Raw genomic sequence first — 22,578 nt, forward strand, 5'->3', positions numbered from 1 at the left:
TGCACTTGACTGAACGAGATTCGAGAAACGACATACTTTTGATAAGTTTATATACATAAACTTAAAATACATGCAGACTTTTCTTTCATTATTTCAAATACAAATAATGATTATTGAATATTGTATTTTTTTTATTTAATATGTCGCAATATCTTTTAACTTACGCTGACTTGAGTTACTTATTGTATTGTACAGCATTCAATTAATGAGTAAATTGTATTAAACATTTACTGTTGTGATACGATTATTACTTTTTTTCGCAAAATCTTTTTCTTTTCAGGTGTAATTTTTGATAAGCCTAAACATGTTTTAGAAAAGAGAAGCTTTACATTTTAGTATTTTAAATTTTTGAACCTAAACTTTCTTGGCCCAACGGATTTTGTTACTTTGCGCATTTTATCAATAAATGCTATAAAATTATCATAAAATGTCGGAACTATTAAACGCCGGTCGTTTTCATATTAAAATTTACTTTGACTATTTACTGTATTTTCATCTTGTTAGTAGCTGACTTCAGATAAACTCATGAATAGTGTCTGTGGTATTCAACTGTTTAATGGAGTATTTTATGTCAGTTTATACAGGTATACAATAGAACTTTCAGCTTTCTACCAAACATGCCAGGTTCTAGTGGTATTCAACTGTTTAATGGAGTATTTTATGTGGGTTTATACAGGGATACAATAGAACTTTCAGCTTTCTACCAAACATGACAGGTTCTAGTGGTATTCAACTGTTTAATGGAGTATTTTATGTGGGTTTATACAGGGATACAATAGAACTTTCAGCTTTCTACCAAACATGCCAGGTTCTATTGGTATTCAACTGTTTAATGGAGTATTTTATGTGGGTTTATACAGGGATACAATAGAAATTTCAGCTTTCTACCAAACATGACAGGTTCTATAGCAGTGGTATTCAACTGTTTAATGGAGTATTTTATGTGGGTTTATACAGGGATACAATAGAAATTTCAGCTTTCTACCAAACATGACAGGTTCTATAGCAGTGGTATTCAACTGTTTAATGGAGTATTTTATGTGGGTTTATACAGGGATACAATAGAAATTTCAGCTTTCTACCAAACATGACAGGTTCTATAGCAGTGGTTCCCAACCTTTTCTCCACATTTTTTCCCCACGAACCCCATGTTTTTGAAAGATTCCGCCTACCCAACAAACTGTTTTTATTAACTAATAACTAACTCGTTCTCCCACTTTTCACTATCAAATAAAAGACATATATAACTGAGTGTGCAATTAAAAAAACATCAGTATTAAAATACTTACTTGTTTAATGAGATGGTATTACCTACGCGGACCCCAGGTTGGGAACCACTGTTCTAGGGTAACTACAGTAGCTTTGTTAGTTGCACTCCTGTATACCAGTAAATAATGCAGGTTTACATGTTGTATCTTTCTTCACCATATACACTAGTTGACTCAATACTGTATTACTGCACCGATCTATTATTCCATTTAAATAAAAAAATAGAAAACCCTGTCTTAGTTTTCACTATTCCCCATATTTTATACTTTTCAGTTAATTAAGTAAATTTCATGTAATTCTGTAAAAAAATATGGTTTCTTAAGATAGTTATGTCAGAGAACCATTGAACAGACTAAATGGAAGAATAAGCTACGAGCAATTGAAATTAGCTGTTACTTGTAGTCAGTTCAACCTTCTAGAACCATCTCATAACGAGTTTACGGATAAGGCTTAACTTGTACTTTCATTTGTTGACATAAACAGGAATAGCACAAAACGTGTCATCATTCGTGTGAATTTTTAATATATATATATATATATATAAAGAGATTAAAATAGAAAACAATTTTAAGAACGGACGAACAGAGTTGAAGATAAGTCTAAATTCAGCCATTTGTGGGATAATATATATATTTCTTAAAAACGTTTCGTTTCATTGTTAGAGATGAAACGTTATACAGAAAAAGATCTATTATCCAACAAGTAACTGTCTCAAAACTTCATATTGTTCGTAAGTTAAGTGTGCACCTCTTAAAAAGCAAATAGTCTACAATCAGACATAATAGGGGGGTTTGGGGACATTTTAGGCGCAGCAAGCCCAAGACAGGCCCCTACCAGAGTCTGGGAGGGGGCCGAATACTCATCGTAAAATTATTTCAAGTCGTATTAAGATGGTTTAGACAGTGCTCCTGTATTAATTTTTAGGCCCCCAGTGGTATTCTGCGGACTTATATTGCTAGAAACCAGGTTTCGATACCCGTGGTGGGCAGAGCACAGATATCCATTTAGGTAGCTTTGTGCGTAATAACAAACATAATAATTTTTAGTTATTAGAATTGGGCGCTGATGTTGTAAAATATACTTCTGTGTTCGATAACAGTGTCAATAAACTGTTTTAAACTAGGAAAATAATTAACAATATTTTGGTAACTTTTATTTATTAAGGTCGTTTGTTTTTTGTTAAGTTCAAAGCTGCATAATGAGTTCAAAACCCGATTTTTAGCATTATAAGCCCACAGACTTATCGATGAATCACTGGAAGGCTATTTCTTAAGAAACATTACACATGACAAAACATAATTTATTATTAAATATTTGAGCTACTCTTATGTATTTTGTAATATTACGTAATAAGAAATTATAACATTTTCGTATCACAGTAGACTGTGCTGGTAAGTTCAAATGGTAAACCAAACCCTTTGGCTGCTATAATATGCTAGTAATCTAATATATGGTATGAGCTACGTTTGGAATAAATGTGTAATTATCTGTCATTCATGGTACAAAATCTTACATGTAGACGTTTTTGAAAAACCTTTCCAAAGAAAATATTAGTTGTGGTAAAAAAAAAAGCATAATATAAAAGGTTTATGGCTATGCTCAGCAAACATGCTCGCCCTTTCAGCCGTGGAGGAATTATAATGTGATGGTCAATCCCACTATTAGTTGGTAAAAGAGTAGCCCAAGCGTTGATGGTGGTGACTAGCTGCCTTCCCTCTAGTCTTTCACTGCTAAATTAGGGATGGCTAGTGCAATTAGCCCTCGTGTAGCCTTGAGCAAAATTCAAAACAAACAAACAGGGTTTTGTAATAAAAGTACTACAACTTTATACAAGTAATTATAATTTTATCTAAAACCATCCCCCAGTGTATCTGTTCTTTTGTCAGACTTTTTTTTAGAAAATGGTTATCAAATACAGATACTGTACACACTTCTGTGTAACAAGCAACTCTTCATTTATGAAGCAATTTTTAAAAATTTTAACAGATATTTTTGTAGTAATACAAGTGCAATCCAACTTGAAAATTTATGAAGTATGGTAAAAATGAGAAGTCATATATAATGGAACTTAGGACTAAAATACACTTGCACACAACAACTAGTCATTATTGACTGCCATAAATTGTATTATTTATATGATTTTGGGCTATAATTTGGCTGTAGAGTTTCTATAAACAAATAAATAAAAATGCATTTTTTAAGGTAATGTTTATTTAATAATAATTTTATTAACCCTACAATGTCTACAAAAAGATGAAAGAACTAAATGCATTATTACACTTTTGTAAATGCTCGACTTCACAGGCTTCAGCTCCTTGTATGTTGAAGATAATTTGAAATACGTTCACCTATTAAAACAGAGAAAATACTATTAAAAAACCTTCATATATACCATTTACACAATACAAATATAACACTACATGGAAATACATTGTGTTTATTAATAATGTAATTTGGTTTTATGAAACTTTACCTAGCACAAAGCATAACCAGTATTAGTGGAAAGACACAAGATACTAGGTTATACGAAAACACAAACAAATGTTTAAATATCCAGCTTTAAAAAAAATAAGAAGTGTTACACAGTTCTTTTCTTACAAAAAACCATATTTTCAGTTTAATGCAAACTTGAATCACTTTCTCAGTTGAATTTTATTAACTTCAAGTTCAAATAAATTACTCAGTCAACAGTATGATAGATCCCACATTTTGAAATACATTAAGTGTTTAGAAAATTTCAAAAAAATGTCAAAGAATATATTACAAACATGTCTTTTTAATATACACTGGTGATATACTTTTTTTTTGTAATTACTGGGCTATTCTAAAAAAAAAAAAACTTCACTCTATATTTACCATTTATACTTAATTTCACAAAGATTCAAATTTCTCTGAAGTGATATTTTTTTTATTTCTAAGATCAGTTCTGTTTGCAGTTTTCCAAATTTCCAAACCATTTATGTCAATCACCTGAAGATGCCAGGTAAACTTGGTGAAAAGTGTATTTATATATTTCTTACTTCCAATAAACTCGAAGTTTACACCATTTATGTTGTGAATTTAATATTTTGAGTAACCTCATTATACCTAAACTTGAATATTTAATGTGACAAGTTTAAATTCTGGAAGCTTAGGTGAAGACTTGCCATTCACAATTATTCTTTATATTAGGGTTATAAGTCTATGGAATGGATTGCACGATGATGTGGCATGTACTGTTACTTTCAAATTCTTTTGAAGTTTCATTGGATAGGAATATTGCATTTGGAATAAACAAATTTTTTTTTTTCTACTTTTTGTGAATGAGAAGTGACCTTCCATCGTCTTACTTTATTATATTATAATCATAACTGGTTGAAAAAAAGTTTGAGTTACAAAGAAAATTTAGTTTGATATATTTTTCTCTATTAGGACTTCATTCATGTAATTAGAATTGATAAGTAATCTATTTATAGGTATTTATACACTTGAGTGAAGGATTATAAAACTGGAAATTCAAAATGTTAATAACTGTAATTAGATTAAGTTTTTAAAGCTTAGATCCAGTATCAACCTTTGGCCAAACAATTTTCCTGTTAGGTTTATAAATTTGTAATGATTTGCTTATTAATTCAATGGGTTGCTAGTGGATATTAAAAAAAATGTAATGTTAGAAAGGTATGTAAGGCAGCATTCAGTTTGGGTTTGATTAAACTAGAAGTGACCTCAAGGGGCCACACAGTTTTTTTATCACCAACATTTTTCATGTTTATTTTTAAATGGAAAGACAACCCTATACGATTTACTTCTAAGCATATGATCATAATATTGAATAAAAAAGAGTCTTAAATGGTTCTTTCAATCGAGGTGTGGCATTTGATGTGTGTGTGTGTGTGATGGTTTTAGTTACAATTTTACAGCAAAGACCTATTTTATACATAGTAATAATTTGTTTGCTTTGCTGAATTTTGCATAAAGCTACTTAAGGGCTGTCTGCACTAGCTGTCCACAACATTAAAGTAATAAACTAGAGGGTAGACATCTAGTCAACACCATCCACCACCAAGTTTTGAGTTACTCTTTACCAATGAATAATGGGATTGATTGTCACATTATAATGTCTCTCTAGATGAATAGGCAAACAAGACTGGTGACTAATGTTCCCTCTAATACTTTCAATCCATATGCGAAATGAATTTTTTCATGTGCTCCAGTATCAAGGCAATGTGCAATACCAGTTTTGTTTGTTTGTTTTGGGGGGTGGGATATTTTTAGACCATTAACCCTATTGAATCATTAGCCCATGTTGCAATGCTACCAGTTGGTTATTTCAGCTTCAGGCCTATTGACTGCCAAGATCATTAAGGCAGACATGTTGAGACTCCTCACCATTAGTTAGGATGTATGCGGTAGGAATAACTAAGTGTGCAGCATTTGACTGGTTGTTGTACAGCCACACAGCTTAGAGGGAACACTGCTGGTGGCATATTTAAATTCTGTGGCCCACAGATTACAGGTTGAGTACTCCAACGGCCAGGCCATGCCAGGCTCCATTATAATAATAATGGTACAAGTTTTATGAATGAACAATGAATTGATCATAAAACTGACCACATGTAAAGTAAACAAAAAACCTGCTTTGCTCCCAAGTTTTCAAGAAAAGGAAGGAGGAGGTTCTTTTATTTTTTTTAAATGACCTCTTTGAAAGAAAGTTTGCACCCTTTGTTCATGATCATTTCTTGTTTTCAAAGGGTCTATGTCAAACAGAACTTAAGTCTTCTTTGTTTAATTTTTTCATTAAAAACAATACAGAATTTATGACAAATAATGAAAGAGGGCAAAATGAATCAACTGTGTTAATCTTAATTTTTATTTAACTTGGCCTTATGTCAGCCAAGCATACTCTGTAGTCTTAGTAATTTTAAGTAATTAACACTATTATCGTAAAAGTCCCATTACTTGAGACTTGAATTAAATTGAAATAGACAAAAATTCAGGTAACTTTGTTTTTTCTTTAACCATATATGCACATCTAGAACTTGAACTATGGGCAAGAATTTGAAAAATTGGAGTTTAATATAATAATGTGTAATCATGAAAACAAAATACAATAATGTAAAACATGAACATTTATAGCAACTCATTTTTCATTGTAGATAAATATAAACACAACACTAAAACTATACATTTAACTTTAACTTATATTTAAAACAGAAGTCTGACAAGTTGTAATTAACAAATAACTAATACTAGTACCAGTAATAATATTATTAATAACACTAACACTAAATAACATTATAGTTGTACTGTATTCTGTACTGTACGGTAGTGTTATTGAAATTCTGAGTCAAATCCATGCTGTGTCCCAATTTTTTCCATTCGCTCAACGATGTAATTTGTGGTATCTATGAATCTATTAACGCAATTCGTTAAACAGGTTTCCGTACGAGAGTCCAGCTTTGAAGATGGCTTATCCAAACACAATTCCCAACAACGTTCAGTCAATTCATGAACGAGGTACTGAAATCTCTGTTTTTGAGTTTCTCCTTCAATAAAACTCTTTAATTCAATGTCAATTTTCCCACTTTGCCCGCTACTCATCTTAAATGAAGATATTGTTGTTCTGGAATTTGGAAAGACACAAAAAAGAATAAGAACAATTTACAGATGTGAATCAAATACAACTTGCAAATTCACAGAGTAAACCACGAGGAAACCTTTGAGCCACCTCTAGCGGTTAAAATGTATACTATTTGTCAGGAAATAAATACTTAATCCATACATCAAATTTAACACTAAAATTATTCATGTGACTATATTGTTAAATGATTTACAAAACTGAGAGTAATCAATATATTTTGGCGGGAAGTGATAGTATTTCAATGAACCTGATATTCCTCAAGCGAAAAATTAAAAAAGGATTGGAAAATTAACATATAAAGTAATTGATTCACATTCTAAGGACAATTTACAAAGTAATAATTATTACAACTATATTGGGTTTGTTTGAACTTTTAAACAATTCATGGGTAACTAACCAGAAAAAGTTAAAATCTTGAGCTTGAAATTTTGATAAATCACATTTGACTAAATATGTTTTGTGCTACATCTTTCTTTGTCAATTCATTGTAAATATTGAAATAAATGATCTGTAAAATAACATTTCGATATATTTTAACTGTTTTAATTCACTGTTCACATCCTTTCGATTAATAACAGGACACAAAACTCAGTGACATAACTTCAAAAAGTAATTGGATCCCTACAATTATTTTCCGGCAATTGTAGTTACAATTCTGGCTGATTCGGGCCCTCTTTTGGCTAGCCCCCCACCCCTTCCACAACTGCGGGAGCTGTGGGGGCATACTTACGCCACTGACATAATGTAAACTAAACGTATGCCAACAAAATTTCTGTGGTACCCGTATATAGACGTACTGAATAATTCAATAGATGCCGTACCATCGTCAGTTCGAGAGATTAGGGTATTGATTGTTGATATTTAGTAAGATGTGGCATTTGTTTCGAGTATCATTATAAGTGACGTTTTCCTGTGTTAACTACTTCAAATGCAACATCTGTTAGAGGTATTCATTACTGTTAATCTTAAATATAGTATATTGACAAAGAATGATTTATGAGCATAATGAAATCACTTTATGTAAAGAATGTATTGCATGTTCCAAGATGTGTTTGTTGTACAGTGGGCTATTTGCTCCATGTCCACGAATATCGAAACCCGATTTTTTGCGTTATATGCCCAAAGACTTACCGCTGAGCCACCGGGGGCAATGTTCCAAAAGAACATTGGAATTTTTTCTTCATACCTAAAGAAGAGAGACCAGTTTGTTTGTTTTTAAACATATAGTAACCTGTTTATATCAAGTAGTTTTCGTTCTGCTTATGAATCATTGTTTGTTAACTTACAATTGTGTTAACATAATGTGGTTCCATCCACAATTATAGTCTTAAATGTGATAGAAAATGCACAGTTTTAATTAGTATTACATAAAATCAACATGCCCCCAGTGGCTCAACAGTAAGCTTATCGGCTTATAACGCTAAAATACGAGTTTCGATACCCGAGGTGGGTGGATTACAGACAGCAGATTACAGATATTGAGTAGTTACGTGCTCAACAACAACTAAACAAAACTGAGATTACATTTCAGAAGACATATTGTTTTCGCACATTTTCTCAGGAAGCAGACAGATTGTATTTTAGACTTTTATAAGTTTAGGTAGGACGTTCATCGCTATGATTGTGTACAAAAATGGGTAGCATGAAGAAAATTTGTTGAATCTCGTTGTCTTTAAATAAAGAATTAATTTGCTAAAATAATTATCAAATACATGTCTGAATTATTTACTTATTTATTACTGCTCAAATTGCAGATGATACTAATAACTATTTTGCAGAAATAATTCCAAAATTAAAATGTAAAATACAATAGAAAATGTTTCTTCTCGAAAACATTTAACATATGCTAAAACAAGTTATTGAATATTGTTTTATACCTGTTTTAGTGACACAGACTTTTTTTTCGTTTATTTAGCTTGTATGCAGTTTTGGTATAAACAAGTGTCCCAAAAAGTTGTTGAGATTGCCTTTCTTCTAGCTGTTTCCTTCCTTTGTTCTCTTATAGTAGGTGATGTCTGTTCTGTCCGAGAGGATATTGCAGTAACATATGGCATCTGGAATAGAAGGATTAGCACTGTAATATCCTTTGCTGATCGAGTTGATGTTGTCTAAATCTAAGAGACGAACAATACCGTGAGAGAAGAAAGGTCACGAGGTGACACTGCGGACTGTACAAAGAAAGCAAGTTTACCTATTGAATTCCGAAAAACATTGCATTTAGGCTGGTATGTACTTTAACTTAAAGACATGTATCATAGAACAACAATAATGCCCACTTAAGATGGACTTTCCCAGTGACAAACTATAAGCTTGAGGATTTATATCACTAGAATTCGATCCTTGCGGTGGACACAGCGTACATGGTCCTTTGTGCAACTTTGTGTTTCAAATGGTAATTATAATAAGAGGAAAAACATTCAAGCCGTGCAGCTTTAACATGCAAAGTTTCTTAGAGAAACTAGTCTACAATTAAACCTAAGGTCAAGTTCCTGAGGGCAACAATCAAAATCTTAAATCGGTAAATATCCAATAAAAGTAAAAATAAATAAACTCAAAAAATAGCTCTAATAGCTTTTTAGCCCACCCTTATATATGAATATTCTAAGGTTTTATTTGTAACACCTACTGGCAGCCTCCCAGTGGCACAGCGATATGTTTGTTTGCGGATTTATAACGCTAGAAACCTGGTTTCGATACCCGTGGTGGGCAGAGCACAGATAGCCCATTGTATAGCTTTGTGCATAAATTCAAACAAACAAACAAAAACCTACTGGCAATAACAACAGTGTTTTACTAAACTTTAAATTTCTCTAAAACCGATTAACAACAAACCCGCTCACAATAGTTTATAGTTGTTGCCTGGTTTATTTCAAGTCACGAGTCCTATATATACATCCCCGCTATTTAAGGTCGACCCTTAAAAGTAAGAGTTTCCATCTCCTTCGTCACAACCACCGTCACTACCTTGTATTCCAGATTAAACCAGTCTTATTTAGTTTCCTGCTATACATTACCATTTGTAATCCACGATGATAAATTAAATTATAAATATTATAGATTTTTGTCTTGAAAATATTTTTCATTTCAATGACCCCCAGGTGGATCAGCGATAAATCTGCGGATTATAACTCTAAAAATCTGGTTTCGATACTCGCGATGGGCACAATATAGATAGCACATTATGTAGCTTAGTGCCTGTAAGGAAAAACAGACAAACATTTCACTAATGTTATTGATATCGGAGATATTTGTCAATACCGTGATAAAATTGGTATAAAATAAAGAAGGTTTAACGAATTTAAGTGCGCGCATTTTTAGACATACAGATATAAGCCGCTTTGGGGAATATCTATTATGGCATATCCTTTTTGTATATTTTTTAGCAAGCGATGCTAAACTCTAAAAGCTGGTGGAGTAATGGAAACCAAAAGGATCCTAAGTAGCATGATGAAAAAAATTTATACTTTTATTATTGTAATGAATATTAGTGTTTTTCGAGACGTTTTACATCAAGGAAAAATTAGAATAAGAACTGTTTATGCCTGGTTGGAGAATAATTTTAGTGTGTTGTTTATTGTTGAATTTCTTGCAAAGTTACTCGAAGACTACTTATGTTAGCGTCCGTAATTTTGAATCGATAAACTAGAGGAAAGACAGCTAATCAACACCACCCACCGTCAGTTGTTGGACTCTTTCGCCAATGAATACTGGTATTGACCATCATGTTATAACACTCTTATGACCGAAAGTGATTAAAGTTTTAGAATCGATGAAAAGTTTTAATTGAATTAAGGTTTCATTGTTTTTTTTTCTTTCATTAAATTTGTATTTGGACTGATTTGTGACTAACAGGTGAAAGGAACAAGTATTTGTATTGTTTTGAATCTATGAAAAACTATTAAGGCTATATGCCGCTATCCCGCAGTAGCACAGCGGTATGTCTGCGGACTTGCAACGCTAGAAACCGGTTTTCGATACCCGTGGTAGGCAGAGCACAGCTAACCCATTGTGTAGCTTTGTGCTTAATTACAAACAACAACCCTCATTTTTAGCTACAGACCATAAAGAAGGCAGTTACTCAGCAGCATTTTACTATTCACCATCGATTCTAAGGGATTGATTGTTATTCATGTAATTTAGGGTACGGGGAATAATATGTGGTATTGCACAGACTTGAACCCGGAACCCAAGCTCTGAAATTTAAATTCTACCACAAGGCAAACGTTTGACCAACTGAAATATATCACGATTTTGTCACCGCTTAAATTAGAGCGGTCTTTCCCAGTAATATCGATCATAATCTTTGAATTTAGTGGTTCAATTGAGTAACATTTATTTCAATAAACAGCTAATTTCTTATTCTCTGTAATCATATAGAATATTTTCTTTTTTAATGCAGTTGTAATTGTATAGTATAACAAGTCAACATTACCATTAAGAATGCTTTTCAAAACTTCACCCAAAAATAAAACAGATTCGGCAGTGGAAATATAGTGTATTGTTGCAAAATACATTTTCTACACGACAGATGGCGACTGTTCACAGCATGATACTCGTACGTAATCGCCTTGCGATATGTTCCATCTGACTTTTAATGCGAATGTATTATTATTAGGCCTATAGTTGTTACATTGTCGAATATGGAATTTGATCTTGAAAATGATTGGATTACTGACAACTTTACGGACACTCTCATAGAAAAATTGTTTGGGAATGTATGTTAATCTTATTGAATGATATATTATTAACAATAGTAATTTTCAAGGATGAATTGTGGTGCATTATACTACTGTTAAATTGTTTACATTTATATAAAATTTATATTACACTATTATTATTACTATTACTATAATTTATAAAGTATAACTACCATACGTATAAATATAATAACATTAACACTTGTCCGTGTTGATTCGCTGAGACTTTAATTTTGTAATTATAAAGAAGTTATAATAATTATGCATTAAAACTTGCAAAAGTACCAGCAAGGCTAGTAACTAAAAATATAAGGATTGGATTTTGACTTGCTGTATTTAGTTTTTTTTACTGCAAATGAAAGTGTCTATGGATCTTTCCTTAGTCAAGTAACTGGAGCCGAGATATCTTTTCCAAATCTTAAACTTGTGTCCTTTTATCCTGTTTTCTTCAGAACACAAAACAAATATACCAGAGGTTTATGCATTAGTGATGCCCCAGATACTCTTGTAAATTTCAAAAATAACACCTCTTCTCCTTCTTTTCTCAAGAGAAAGGAAGTTAGATCATAACCCATCCATTTAAGGTAATGGTTAAATGGTTATAATATTTAAAATATTAATTAACTTTTATACTTACGAAGCTTATTTTGCATTGTTAGCTTTCTATAATACAGTATACATGGACGTAAAACTAATCTGAATCTCCATAGCTGGGTAGATTTCATAAGGTATTATAGGGTTTGTGGTAGAAAATTACATTAACAGTAAAGGAAATTGACTTATGATTCAATGCATTATAATCATAATACAACGTAGGTTTTAATTTTCTTGTGTGTCTATGACATTGTGTACTTCTAGTGAGTTTGTTGTATAGAATTGGCTTTATTAATTTATTTACTTTTCAATTCTGATATGTTTAGTTTGCTTACTTTACATTTGAAGTTACATGTATTAATACTTATTGTGTAACAGCATTTTGTTGACTAAGTCCTCTGCAATAGAAAGTTCCCACTTGGAGAATGAAATGCCTGTTTGTGATGTCTAAAGGATAACAAAGGATAACATTTTGCCATCTCATGTTCTGTTACCATCCTACTCCAAACTGCATATGTTAACCCTATATCCTGTCCTATATATATGTACTCATTCAACCTTCTCTTACACTCCTCTAATATTTCAGTTTCTACCACACCTGAAGTCAAATTGTACCATTGGCTGACCATCCTATTAGAAAATAAGAACTTTCTTAATTGTATTCATTTGTTTTCCATATGATAAACTTTTGTCCACTAGCCTTAATACCTACAGAGTGGAATCAATGATGTCCTGAATAATAAAGAGGGGTTTTAATTTTTTACATTTCGGAAGAATGGGTGAACAAGGACAGCCTTGAAGTACCAAATGATTCTTCTTTGTCCATATATTATTTATTGGTAGGAGAATAAAATGCACTTAATAAAAGCAAAAATATTGTTGGTAAGTACCAATTTTCTAAGGAAGGATAAGCTTGTGTGTTGTTGGACCTATATATATTTATATACTTATTGTCAGCTTACTAATGAGTCATTTTGTAAAAATGGATTTTTAACTAATAATGAAATACCATAATGTAAGCATCTAAAGTTTCATTTATGAGGAATAATTATTTTACTCTCTACCCGATAGACATTTAACATTATTATTTTAAGTGTTTTTTGTTTTTTTCCAGGTAGCTATGAAAGACTCCGATTTTCCAAAATGGAAGAAAAGAAAGAAGAAAAATAAAAAGGGTGTAAAATATTGTCTTGCAGTGAGCGAGAGTCAAAATGAATATATGAATAAAACAGATAACACTTCAACCGCTCATGATGTTGTAAGCATGTACAATACACCAACTGATTCTAAGTCATATGTCACACATAACATAGATTCTGTTAGTGTGGGCAAGTCCCCTGAGGAAAAACATCAAACAGTCAAAACTGATGGAAAGTGCACAGAAACAGCTAGGACTTCAGAAGAAAATGAGGATCAAGTTCACAAAACGAAGAGAAAACCAAACAAAAGAAACAAATACAAACATTTGATTATTAAAAAAAATGACACATGTACATCTTCTGACTTAATAAATGTTACTCAAAATAATGTTGAAAGAACAGATACAGAGATGACCAGAATGGATGAAGATGAGAACAACAGTGAAGTTGGATTTTCTTGTGATCATTTTAGGAAAACCCAAAATAGTAATGAGACTAGACAAAATAGGAAAAGAAAATCATTAGTTCATAACATTGAATCTGATAATATAGAGCTAAAAAATTCCAAAAAATGCAAATATAAAACGTCACATAACATTAACACAAAGGTTCAAAATACTTGTAAAGATAAATGTGACATTTCATCAAATGATTATCAAGATGAATCACTTCAGAATTCTGTTCACAATAGTAAATTATCTTTTAAGTATACGTCAAATGGAAGTAACAATGATACTCAAAGGAGTGATGAGAAAGACTGTACCTTGATGAAAAGTAAGAAGAAAAACGAAAATTTTCAAAATTCTGAATTTAAAAAGAAAAATAAGGATAAAGATAATCATTTGGAGCCACATACATTTTCCCTAACGCACAAACAAAAGACCTTGTGCAGTGAAACAAGTGGAGACTTAACTATGCAATGTGAAGATTATTTTAACCAAAGTAAACATACCTGTAATGTAAAAAGAAATATAAGTAGTTCTATGATCAGGGAGAAGGCACTAAATCGATTGAATGCTGCCAGGTTTCGGTATCTCAATGAGAAACTCTACACTTCTACTAGTAAAGAAGCACTTCAAATGTTTCATAATGATCCTGCTTCATTTAAAGTCTACCATGAGGGTTATAAACTTCAGGTTTCTAAATGGCCAATTAATCCAGTAAATATCATTATTCAAGATATTGAAAAAGCGTAAGTAACCTTTATTTGTAATGTATCCATTAATGTACTTTATTACGCTCAATGATAAGGTAAAACTAAATTCTGAAAAGCAAAATTAAAGATTTTATTCAATAATAGATCTTAACTTATACCTGTGAGATAACCATTCCATACCTGAAATCGTGCCCCCCCCCTCCCCCCAGTGGCACAGCAGTATGTCTGTGGACTTATAATGTTAGAGACCAGGTTTCAATACCCGTGGTGGGCAGAGCACAGATAGCCCATTGTGTAGCTTTGTGCTTAACTTTAAGCAAACAAACCCTGAAATCATCCTAGAAGCCTTCTAAAGCATTTTTAATAAGTCCATACCCTTACTGGTATTAAAGTTATTAAACATATAGAATTATGATGAATACAGAAGATAAATCGATTGCTTCAATATGATAAACAGAAGGAAAATACTATAATAGGTTTTATACAGAGAAATAAAAATAAATGAATTTTTCATATTTTAAATAATACATTGTAAAATTAAAGGTTTAATTTTACAACAAAACCATGACAAATAATATGCAGTATCGAGTAATTGTTGACTGTTATGAGTCTTAAAAAACAGTGTAGGCTATTGGTTAGGTCACATTTGGAGTATTGTATTCAGTCTTGGACTCCTTACCTTAGAAAGGACATTGAGTTGTTGGAAAGGGTTCAGAGAAGAGCTACCAGGATATACCTTGGACAGAATGGTTCTCATATGAGGACAGCTTAAGATCTTTGAAATTGTTTTCTCTTGAAAAAAGGAGAGTTAGAAGAGATCTGATCAAGGTTATCAAAATTATTAAGGGATTGTTAGTGCTGCTGTTGTATTATTATTTTTTTGTACTTAATGGTAAGAATAGTAGGAAGAGGGAACACAAATGTAAATTTTGGCTGAGTCACCTACAGGTAATAAAAGTTTAACAGGGTAGTTGGCTTTTAGAATGGATTGCCATAAATTTAAAGGAGTTTAAAGGAAGGCTTGATATGAATAATAAGAGCTGGCTTTGAATTTTTTTAATATTTTTTCATTATTATTTTTTTTAATGATCTAATGGATTGGACAGCCTAGATAGAGCTTTGTTGTCCTTAAATGTTAGGTTATAGTCCTATTCTTTTCTTATGTTTTTAATAGTGTTTAATACAGTCTGTTATGAGATATAATTTTTAAAAATCATTTGGAAATTATGTATTTATCTAATGATTTGGTTAGTTTTTTTGTACAGAGTAATAATTCTAAATTTGTTGATACAGAAAGTTTAGGAAGACTTACCATTGAGAAGAAATACCTGTCATGTTTTCTTCGTTCTCTTGTTTATAACATCTTGAGACATGGTCTGGTATGAGAGATAATTTAGAAAAGCGTATGTGAAATTTGTATTTACTTAATGATTTTAATAGCTTTTTACAGAGTAATAATTCAAAATTAGTTGATGATATATAAATTTTAGGAAGGGCTGATACAGTTGTGACTTGAAAATGTTTGCGTTTCAGGACTTGAATAGTTTTTCATGATAGGATCAGTATGCAAAAACTAACTTGAGTAGTGATAAGTATGGAATTATTCAAATGAGCTATAATGTATGAAGAATTGGAGAGGGATTTCCTTCTTGTGTGAGAAAATTATCAGTTGGTGCTGTTGGAAAATGGAAATTTTAGGTCTTATTTTTAATGTATTTTCATTTCTGTGTTAGGGAAAACTCAAAAGCAATATTTAAAACTTTTAAAGCAAAAATTTTTATTCTGTATTATTATAATAATATTAAACATTTTAACTTTTTATTTATCTTTATTCTATTTTTAACAAAATCCATTGAAATAATGTTCAATCAGTAATAGGGTAACCAGATTCATTATAGTTAATACATTTACATCTGCATCTCTTTAATTCAATTTAGAAAGCATCAAAATCTTTCTGGTTTTATGTATTTAATAATAATGTTATACACAAATTAAGTGTAAGATTTTCACGAGCATGTGTTCTTTAAAAAACATAGTTAGGTGTTTTTTTAACTAAAAGATAAAGACACCATAGTTAACTCTCACATTTTCTCCTACTAAAGGTCAATCACAAAAAAAATCCTGTTCTAAGCATATGCATGTACACTGTAATCACTGGTCATTATTCTTTTTATACAATACATTGTAGTATATTATTTTCGTGTAGGCTTTTATTGTGTGTGAAATATTGTCAGGAGCTCATACTTAAATTTTTAAGGCAATGGATTTGTATTTATCTCTGTGAAGAGTGAATTTAAAATACAAAGACATTAACAATATTCCCATACATTTGTGTAAATATTATTCAGAGATTTATTTTTTTATATTATTTGGTATGAAATTATTTTATGTTCCTCACATAAAAGTATGAATTTTTATTTATAAATAAATACTTATTAAATTTTTTATTTGTCAACAGACCGTTGAATGCTGTGATAGCTGATTTTGGATGTGGAGAAGCAAAAATTGCCCAAATATTTGTAAATCGCAGAATTTATTCTTTTGACCTTTTAGCAGTTAATGAATATGTAACAGCTTGTGATATTGCAAAGGTAAGATTTTGTTACAGTACTAACCTAGTAATAGCTGAAATAACAGAAACACATGGTTAACATTGTACCAGTTGCATTTTATGGTTTATTGAATTAATTGTTGGGTAACACATTGTATAACTATAAAGGGTTTAGTACTGTATATTAAAACAGTTTTGGAGCCTCACCATGTCAGTACAGTCCATGTCACCATGCCTCATAAAGTTCTGTCTGATGACCATAAAACTTGACAATAGCCCTGCAGTTAAGTTTCCATTACAAAAGGCTGTCATGTCCAAAGAATACCACTTTTCCTTGCTGGCTTTCCATAATCCATATAATGTATGAGGATGACAGTTTTTTAGTGCAAATTTCAATAATCTGATCACATAGAAATCTATATTTATGCCTTTATATGAAATATCATGAATGCCCGTTTAATTCTCCAGCTGCTTGAGGTACACAATGGTCGAATGGGAGGTATGGCTGGGAGCCTTATTTTGGTGACCCCATGCTTTGTTGGCCTTTTTGTCCAGACAGAAGTCCTTCTTAATTATGTTGGATGTTTTTATCTGAGGCATGTGGATAGCTTTTTTTCCTGACCTTTTACTAGATGCCGCAATTTGTTTACTAAAACTGGTGTATAATTTGTTGTAGGATGTTTTCCAGATTGTCCTAGTCTTTCAAGTTGGTCCATTTTCCTTGATTTTCCAATGTCATTAAGTACAAGGGATACCCTTATTTTGAGAATTCAAAATCCTTTATCTGAATACATCTTCATGATTTCAGTGCATGAATATATTGTGTTGGAAAAAGCCATCAGTTTTCATTGGCATCACACTACCTACAGTATGGCAAGTAATGTCAAAATGTAATTCTGTAACATTCTGTTCCACTACAACTTTATGTAAGCTGTAGTTTGATTTATTAATTTTCATATTTAAAATTGTTTTAAAATAACATGCTCAATCCTTTAGATCACTTTGAAATAAATTAATATTTTTACCACCTGTAAATGTACAAATGCTGCCTATGTTTGAATTTTAGGCACACTCAAGTTTACAACTTGTGTGACAGTTAAGGGTATTTTTAGAAAACTGGTATTTTTTTTTATTCACATTACTTCTTCCTTATTTTGTTTCTTAAGTGGTATGATTTGTCCTTTTTTATACAGGGCAGTTTTGACTGTGAGCTACTCGCATTCACCCAATTTCCTTAATCAGGCTCATTATTCTTATTTTGAAGTTTTCACTATTTGCGGCTCTCACCGATTTGATATCTTTTATCACATGGCTTCTTTTCACACACTAGCTTGTTGTGCTGTGTCAAAGGTGCTCCCCTCCTCTCTCCACAAAATTCAGCGGTCTTCTAAATGTCTTCCTTCTTGCTTCATTGAGACATTCAGCAGGCACATCCTTCTCTCTCTGCTTCTTAGTCTTTTACATCCACTGCCCTTACTCATTCCTTTTCCTCTATTGCCAAAGTAGAAACAAGTGTGGTGGTTCTTCTTGAACCACTCTCTTCAGTTCCAGGTGCACTCGCCATACATCATAAAGCTTCATTTTAAACTTTTCTTACTTCCTTACACAGTATACCTATTACAACATTCTCGAGTCGTTGAGTCCGTTATCAACACCACCTTACTGTCTTTTTTTTCATCTCCCTGAGTGCATCCTGATTAGATTGGTTTTGTGAGTTTGCCAGCCTTTTATTGAGTTTCTTCACTGAGAATCTTCCAGTAGCAGGTACATAACAGTTGTTTGTGTTGTAGCCCTGGATATCTGTGTAGCCATTATCTATGATCACGCCTATCAATGCACATGGCAATCTAGATATGTCCATACTGTCCAATGCTCTTATATATTTTGTTGAAGGGAATCTAAGATGAAGGATACTCTGCTGAAAGGAATTGTTTTCCCTTCTGTTGTAAACGTTTTTGTCCAGACCTTTTGAAGTATGGTCCTTTTTACTTAATTCTTTCAGACTAATCCAATCCAACACCTATTACTCAGGTTTTGATTCTGCTCAAGCTTTGCTTGTTAACACCATTTAATGTTTTGTAGTCTAGTTATGTTTCTTTTCCCATACCTCAGCATCTGGTGATCCAGTTGTCTTTTATTAGGATATCTGTTGGTTCCTTCCACTTTCTCAGTGTGAATATTCTGACTCGCATTATGTCAGAAATAAGTCTACCTAATTTGAATTTTGCATTTTTAGAATTGAAATGAATTTCAAGCAGGTATTTACCCCTGAAATACATTCCAAACCTGTCAGGTTTTTATGTGTGGATATGGGCAGGATTCTTTACAGTAGGTGTCTGTCACTTGTTGGTGATAAATTTTAACAATAAATGGACAGCACACAATCCACTTGTTTTAAAATAATATATTCAAAACAAGTCAAACATATATACAAATGTTTGTTACACAATTAATCACCTCAATTGTATCCAGAGCTTTAAATATTTGTCTCTTTTTGTCAGTAGCTCACACGGGCTGGTTCAGTTAATTTAGAACCCAATTGATGAGACAAATTACACTAACTTGGTTGCATATATATATTCATATGTATTGCCAAACTGAGGCCTAGAACTTTCTACAAAATATGAGGTGTTATGATGTAACAATACTCAATAAAACAACAACAAAATCTTGGAAGGTTCTAGTAACATGTGCGTAAGCAAACCTGCAATAAATTATCACTTCTAAAAATGCTAAATTTAACACTTATTCTCTATAACTATCTAAATCATAACTCTCGTATTAAATTTAAATGAAACAGTTACGATGACACATTTGCAAATAAAGAAATCAGGCTCATGCTGTGGAAACTGAATTTATGTAGTTCCCTTGGTACTTGATCAATAAGTCACCTAGAAAGTAAGAGAGTGGATAACTTTGGGTTTCAAAGTCACATCATGGTTGGCAAGGAGAGAGAGAACAACTCAGTAAAAAAAAACTTTTAACAGTATTTCAGAGGTAAGTACTTGAAATTTCTTTTAATGTGAAAAATGCAGACATTATATGGTAGCATTAAAAGTATTAAATAGTTAGGCCTGAACCTTATTACATGTATATCTGTTCTGGTCAGTGTATTGAAGTTAAGGAGAGAGTGCATCATCATTTCCTCACCAGCAAGTGCACATTACAGTATCTGTACAGTTATTTATATAAAACTAATTTCTGATAATATATTAAAAAACTGGGTTGGACGTGCAAGATGTTTTTGTTTTTTTTGCAATTTCCTCGTTATTGCTTCTAATTTGAGAAATGCTGTTTTTGTTATGTTTATATAAATAATAAAACTGATACTATATGTGTTTTAAGTACAGTCTGGTTATTTGTTTATTAGATATGTTAAACTGTAGTTTATCTATGATGATCCTTTATGAGAAAGTAAAAAATTTGAATGACATTTTGACATTTTAGTGAAATTTAATAATTTTAATGACTTAATAAGTGTTTTGTTTTTCTGTTTACACTATTATAACTAAGTATATATGTAATTTAATTAGCTTTAAAATTAATTGCAGTACTTGACTTAATGTTCACATTTTTCAGGATGGTGGATTTATTATCAGAAAAATTATTGATATGTTTCAGGTTCCCTTACACAGTGAATCTGTAGATATTGCAGTATTTTGTCTTTCTCTGATGGGCACCAACCTTCAGGATTACTTGGCTGAAGCAAACAGAGTCCTAAAGAAAGGGTAAGTTTATACAAACACACTGTTTATAGAGCAGGCTGTTGTTTTTGTACTCAGTATACTGATGTAGGTGGCCTGCATGGCCAGGTGATTAGGGCGCTTGACTCGCAATCTGAGTGTTGCGGGTTCGAATCCCTGTTCCACCAAATACGCTCGCCCTTTTAGCCATGGTGGTGTTATAAAGTGATGGTCAATGCCACTATTCATTGGTAAAAGAGTAGCCCAAGAGTTGGCGGTGGGTGGTGATGCCTAGCTGCCTTCCTTCTAGTCTTTCACTGCTAAATTAGGGATGGCTAGTGCAGATAGCCCTCGTGTAGCTTTGCGCAAAATTCAAAACAAAACAAACCAATTGATTTAAGGAATTTCTATGTGTTATCTAAAACTTGGGCTCATGAAATCATTTCTTATGTTAAAATACCATGTTCATTAAGGAAAATTTTAGAATCTGTACAATATTTGAAGTATAATTATTAGAACTCAACTTTGCTGCTTCTGGAATTGCTTATTAGATATTCATTTCAACTAATAGATTGTGATGTGATTAATATTTTTATTCCTATGCTGTTGTATAATTTTATGACAAAATATATGTATACAATTAAATGCTTTAGATTTTTTTTTAAATTATTAGATACTTCAATGAATGAAATGATCACTTGTCACATAACTTGGACTTGTATATGATGGGAGGAATTTTATGTATTCACAAAAGTAGTCTTGACTCTAACTTTGTTAATATTGTTGCTGTTTATTGATCACTATTTTTCATTCCAAATTTAAATCTTAATACATATAGTATGCTTTTCTCTGTTTTACTCACAAACTGGAATCGTCTAATTTTGAAACCCAAAGTTTCTGTAATTATAATTAAACATGCTTTATTTTCTCTCATATTAATTCTATTTTTTTTCGAAACTTTGTACGTTGTGTAAAATAGGGTCATCTCATTAATTCTGTTCTGTTTGTATAGAAAATAGTTATAAAGTATGAGGAATTATGAAACACTCATTCCTGTGTTTAACTTTATCTTCCAGGCTACTTTTGTTTTTGTAGTAGTAGTATCATAGACTGAGTTGGAACATTGTTTTTTTAAGTAAAAAACTGTATAACAGTTTTCTGATTCTATTTTTCTGTTGTTCTTCCATGTTAATATTTGTATGATAACTTTTGTATTTCTGTTTTTTTCATTCTCTTTAATTCAGGGGACTTTTGAAAATTGCAGAAATAGAAAGTAGGTTTTCTAACATTGAAAGCTTTATTAGCATTTTGAAAAAATTTGGATTCTCCTTACTATCAAAGGTAGAAAATTTGTATTTTATTTTATTACACTATCTAACTCAAGGTGAAATTTTTCTTTTATGAGTACTTAATTTTATACCTTTATCACTTTCTGATTAACACAACATGTCAGTAGTATGACTATAGGAAAAACATGTGTATCTCTTACTTTGAAGTTTTATATCTAAGATGGCTCTCCAAAGCATGCAAATCTAATTTCAAATCTACGTGGCTTTATCAGAGAGAATTAGAGCATGTGTGTCTCTTACTTTGAAGTTTTAGATGTAAGATGGCTCTCCAAAGCATGCAAATCTAATTTCAAATCTACGTGGCTTTATCAGAGAGAATTAGAGCATGTGTGTCTCTTACTTTGAAGTTTTAGATGTAAGATGGCTCTCCAAAGCATACAAATCTAATTTCAAATCTATTTGGCTTTATCAGAGAGAATTAGAGCAAAACATTTTTGTTAAGAAAAATTACAAATTATTATATGGTAAGCCTTAAGTAAAGATCTAAGATCCAAAAATTATATCAGAATTAGCTAGTGTT

At 31.7% G+C, this 22,578-nt stretch overlaps 1 protein-coding gene across 1 annotated transcript in view; it reads left to right on the plus strand.

The window, feature by feature from the left end:
• Positions 1–11,415: 11,415 nt before the first annotated feature.
• Positions 11,416–22,578, plus strand: part of LOC106474280 (ribosomal RNA-processing protein 8-like) — a 17,285-nt gene continuing 6,122 nt past the window's right edge. The window contains exons 1-5 of the mRNA XM_013934968.2: positions 11,416–11,604; positions 13,295–14,511; positions 16,934–17,066; positions 20,648–20,754; positions 21,954–22,050. Of these exons, the coding sequence (XP_013790422.1) occupies positions 11,530–11,604; positions 13,295–14,511; positions 16,934–17,066; positions 20,648–20,754; positions 21,954–22,050 (1,629 nt within the window). The 5' untranslated portion in view covers positions 11,416–11,529. The remainder of the gene's footprint in view (positions 11,605–13,294; positions 14,512–16,933; positions 17,067–20,647; positions 20,755–21,953; positions 22,051–22,578) is intronic.

The sequence above is a fragment of the Limulus polyphemus genome, unplaced genomic scaffold (genome assembly GCF_000517525.1).
Source record: "Limulus polyphemus unplaced genomic scaffold, Limulus_polyphemus-2.1.2 Scaffold7021, whole genome shotgun sequence".
In the NCBI taxonomy this organism is placed as follows: Eukaryota; Metazoa; Arthropoda; class Merostomata; order Xiphosura; family Limulidae; genus Limulus; species Limulus polyphemus.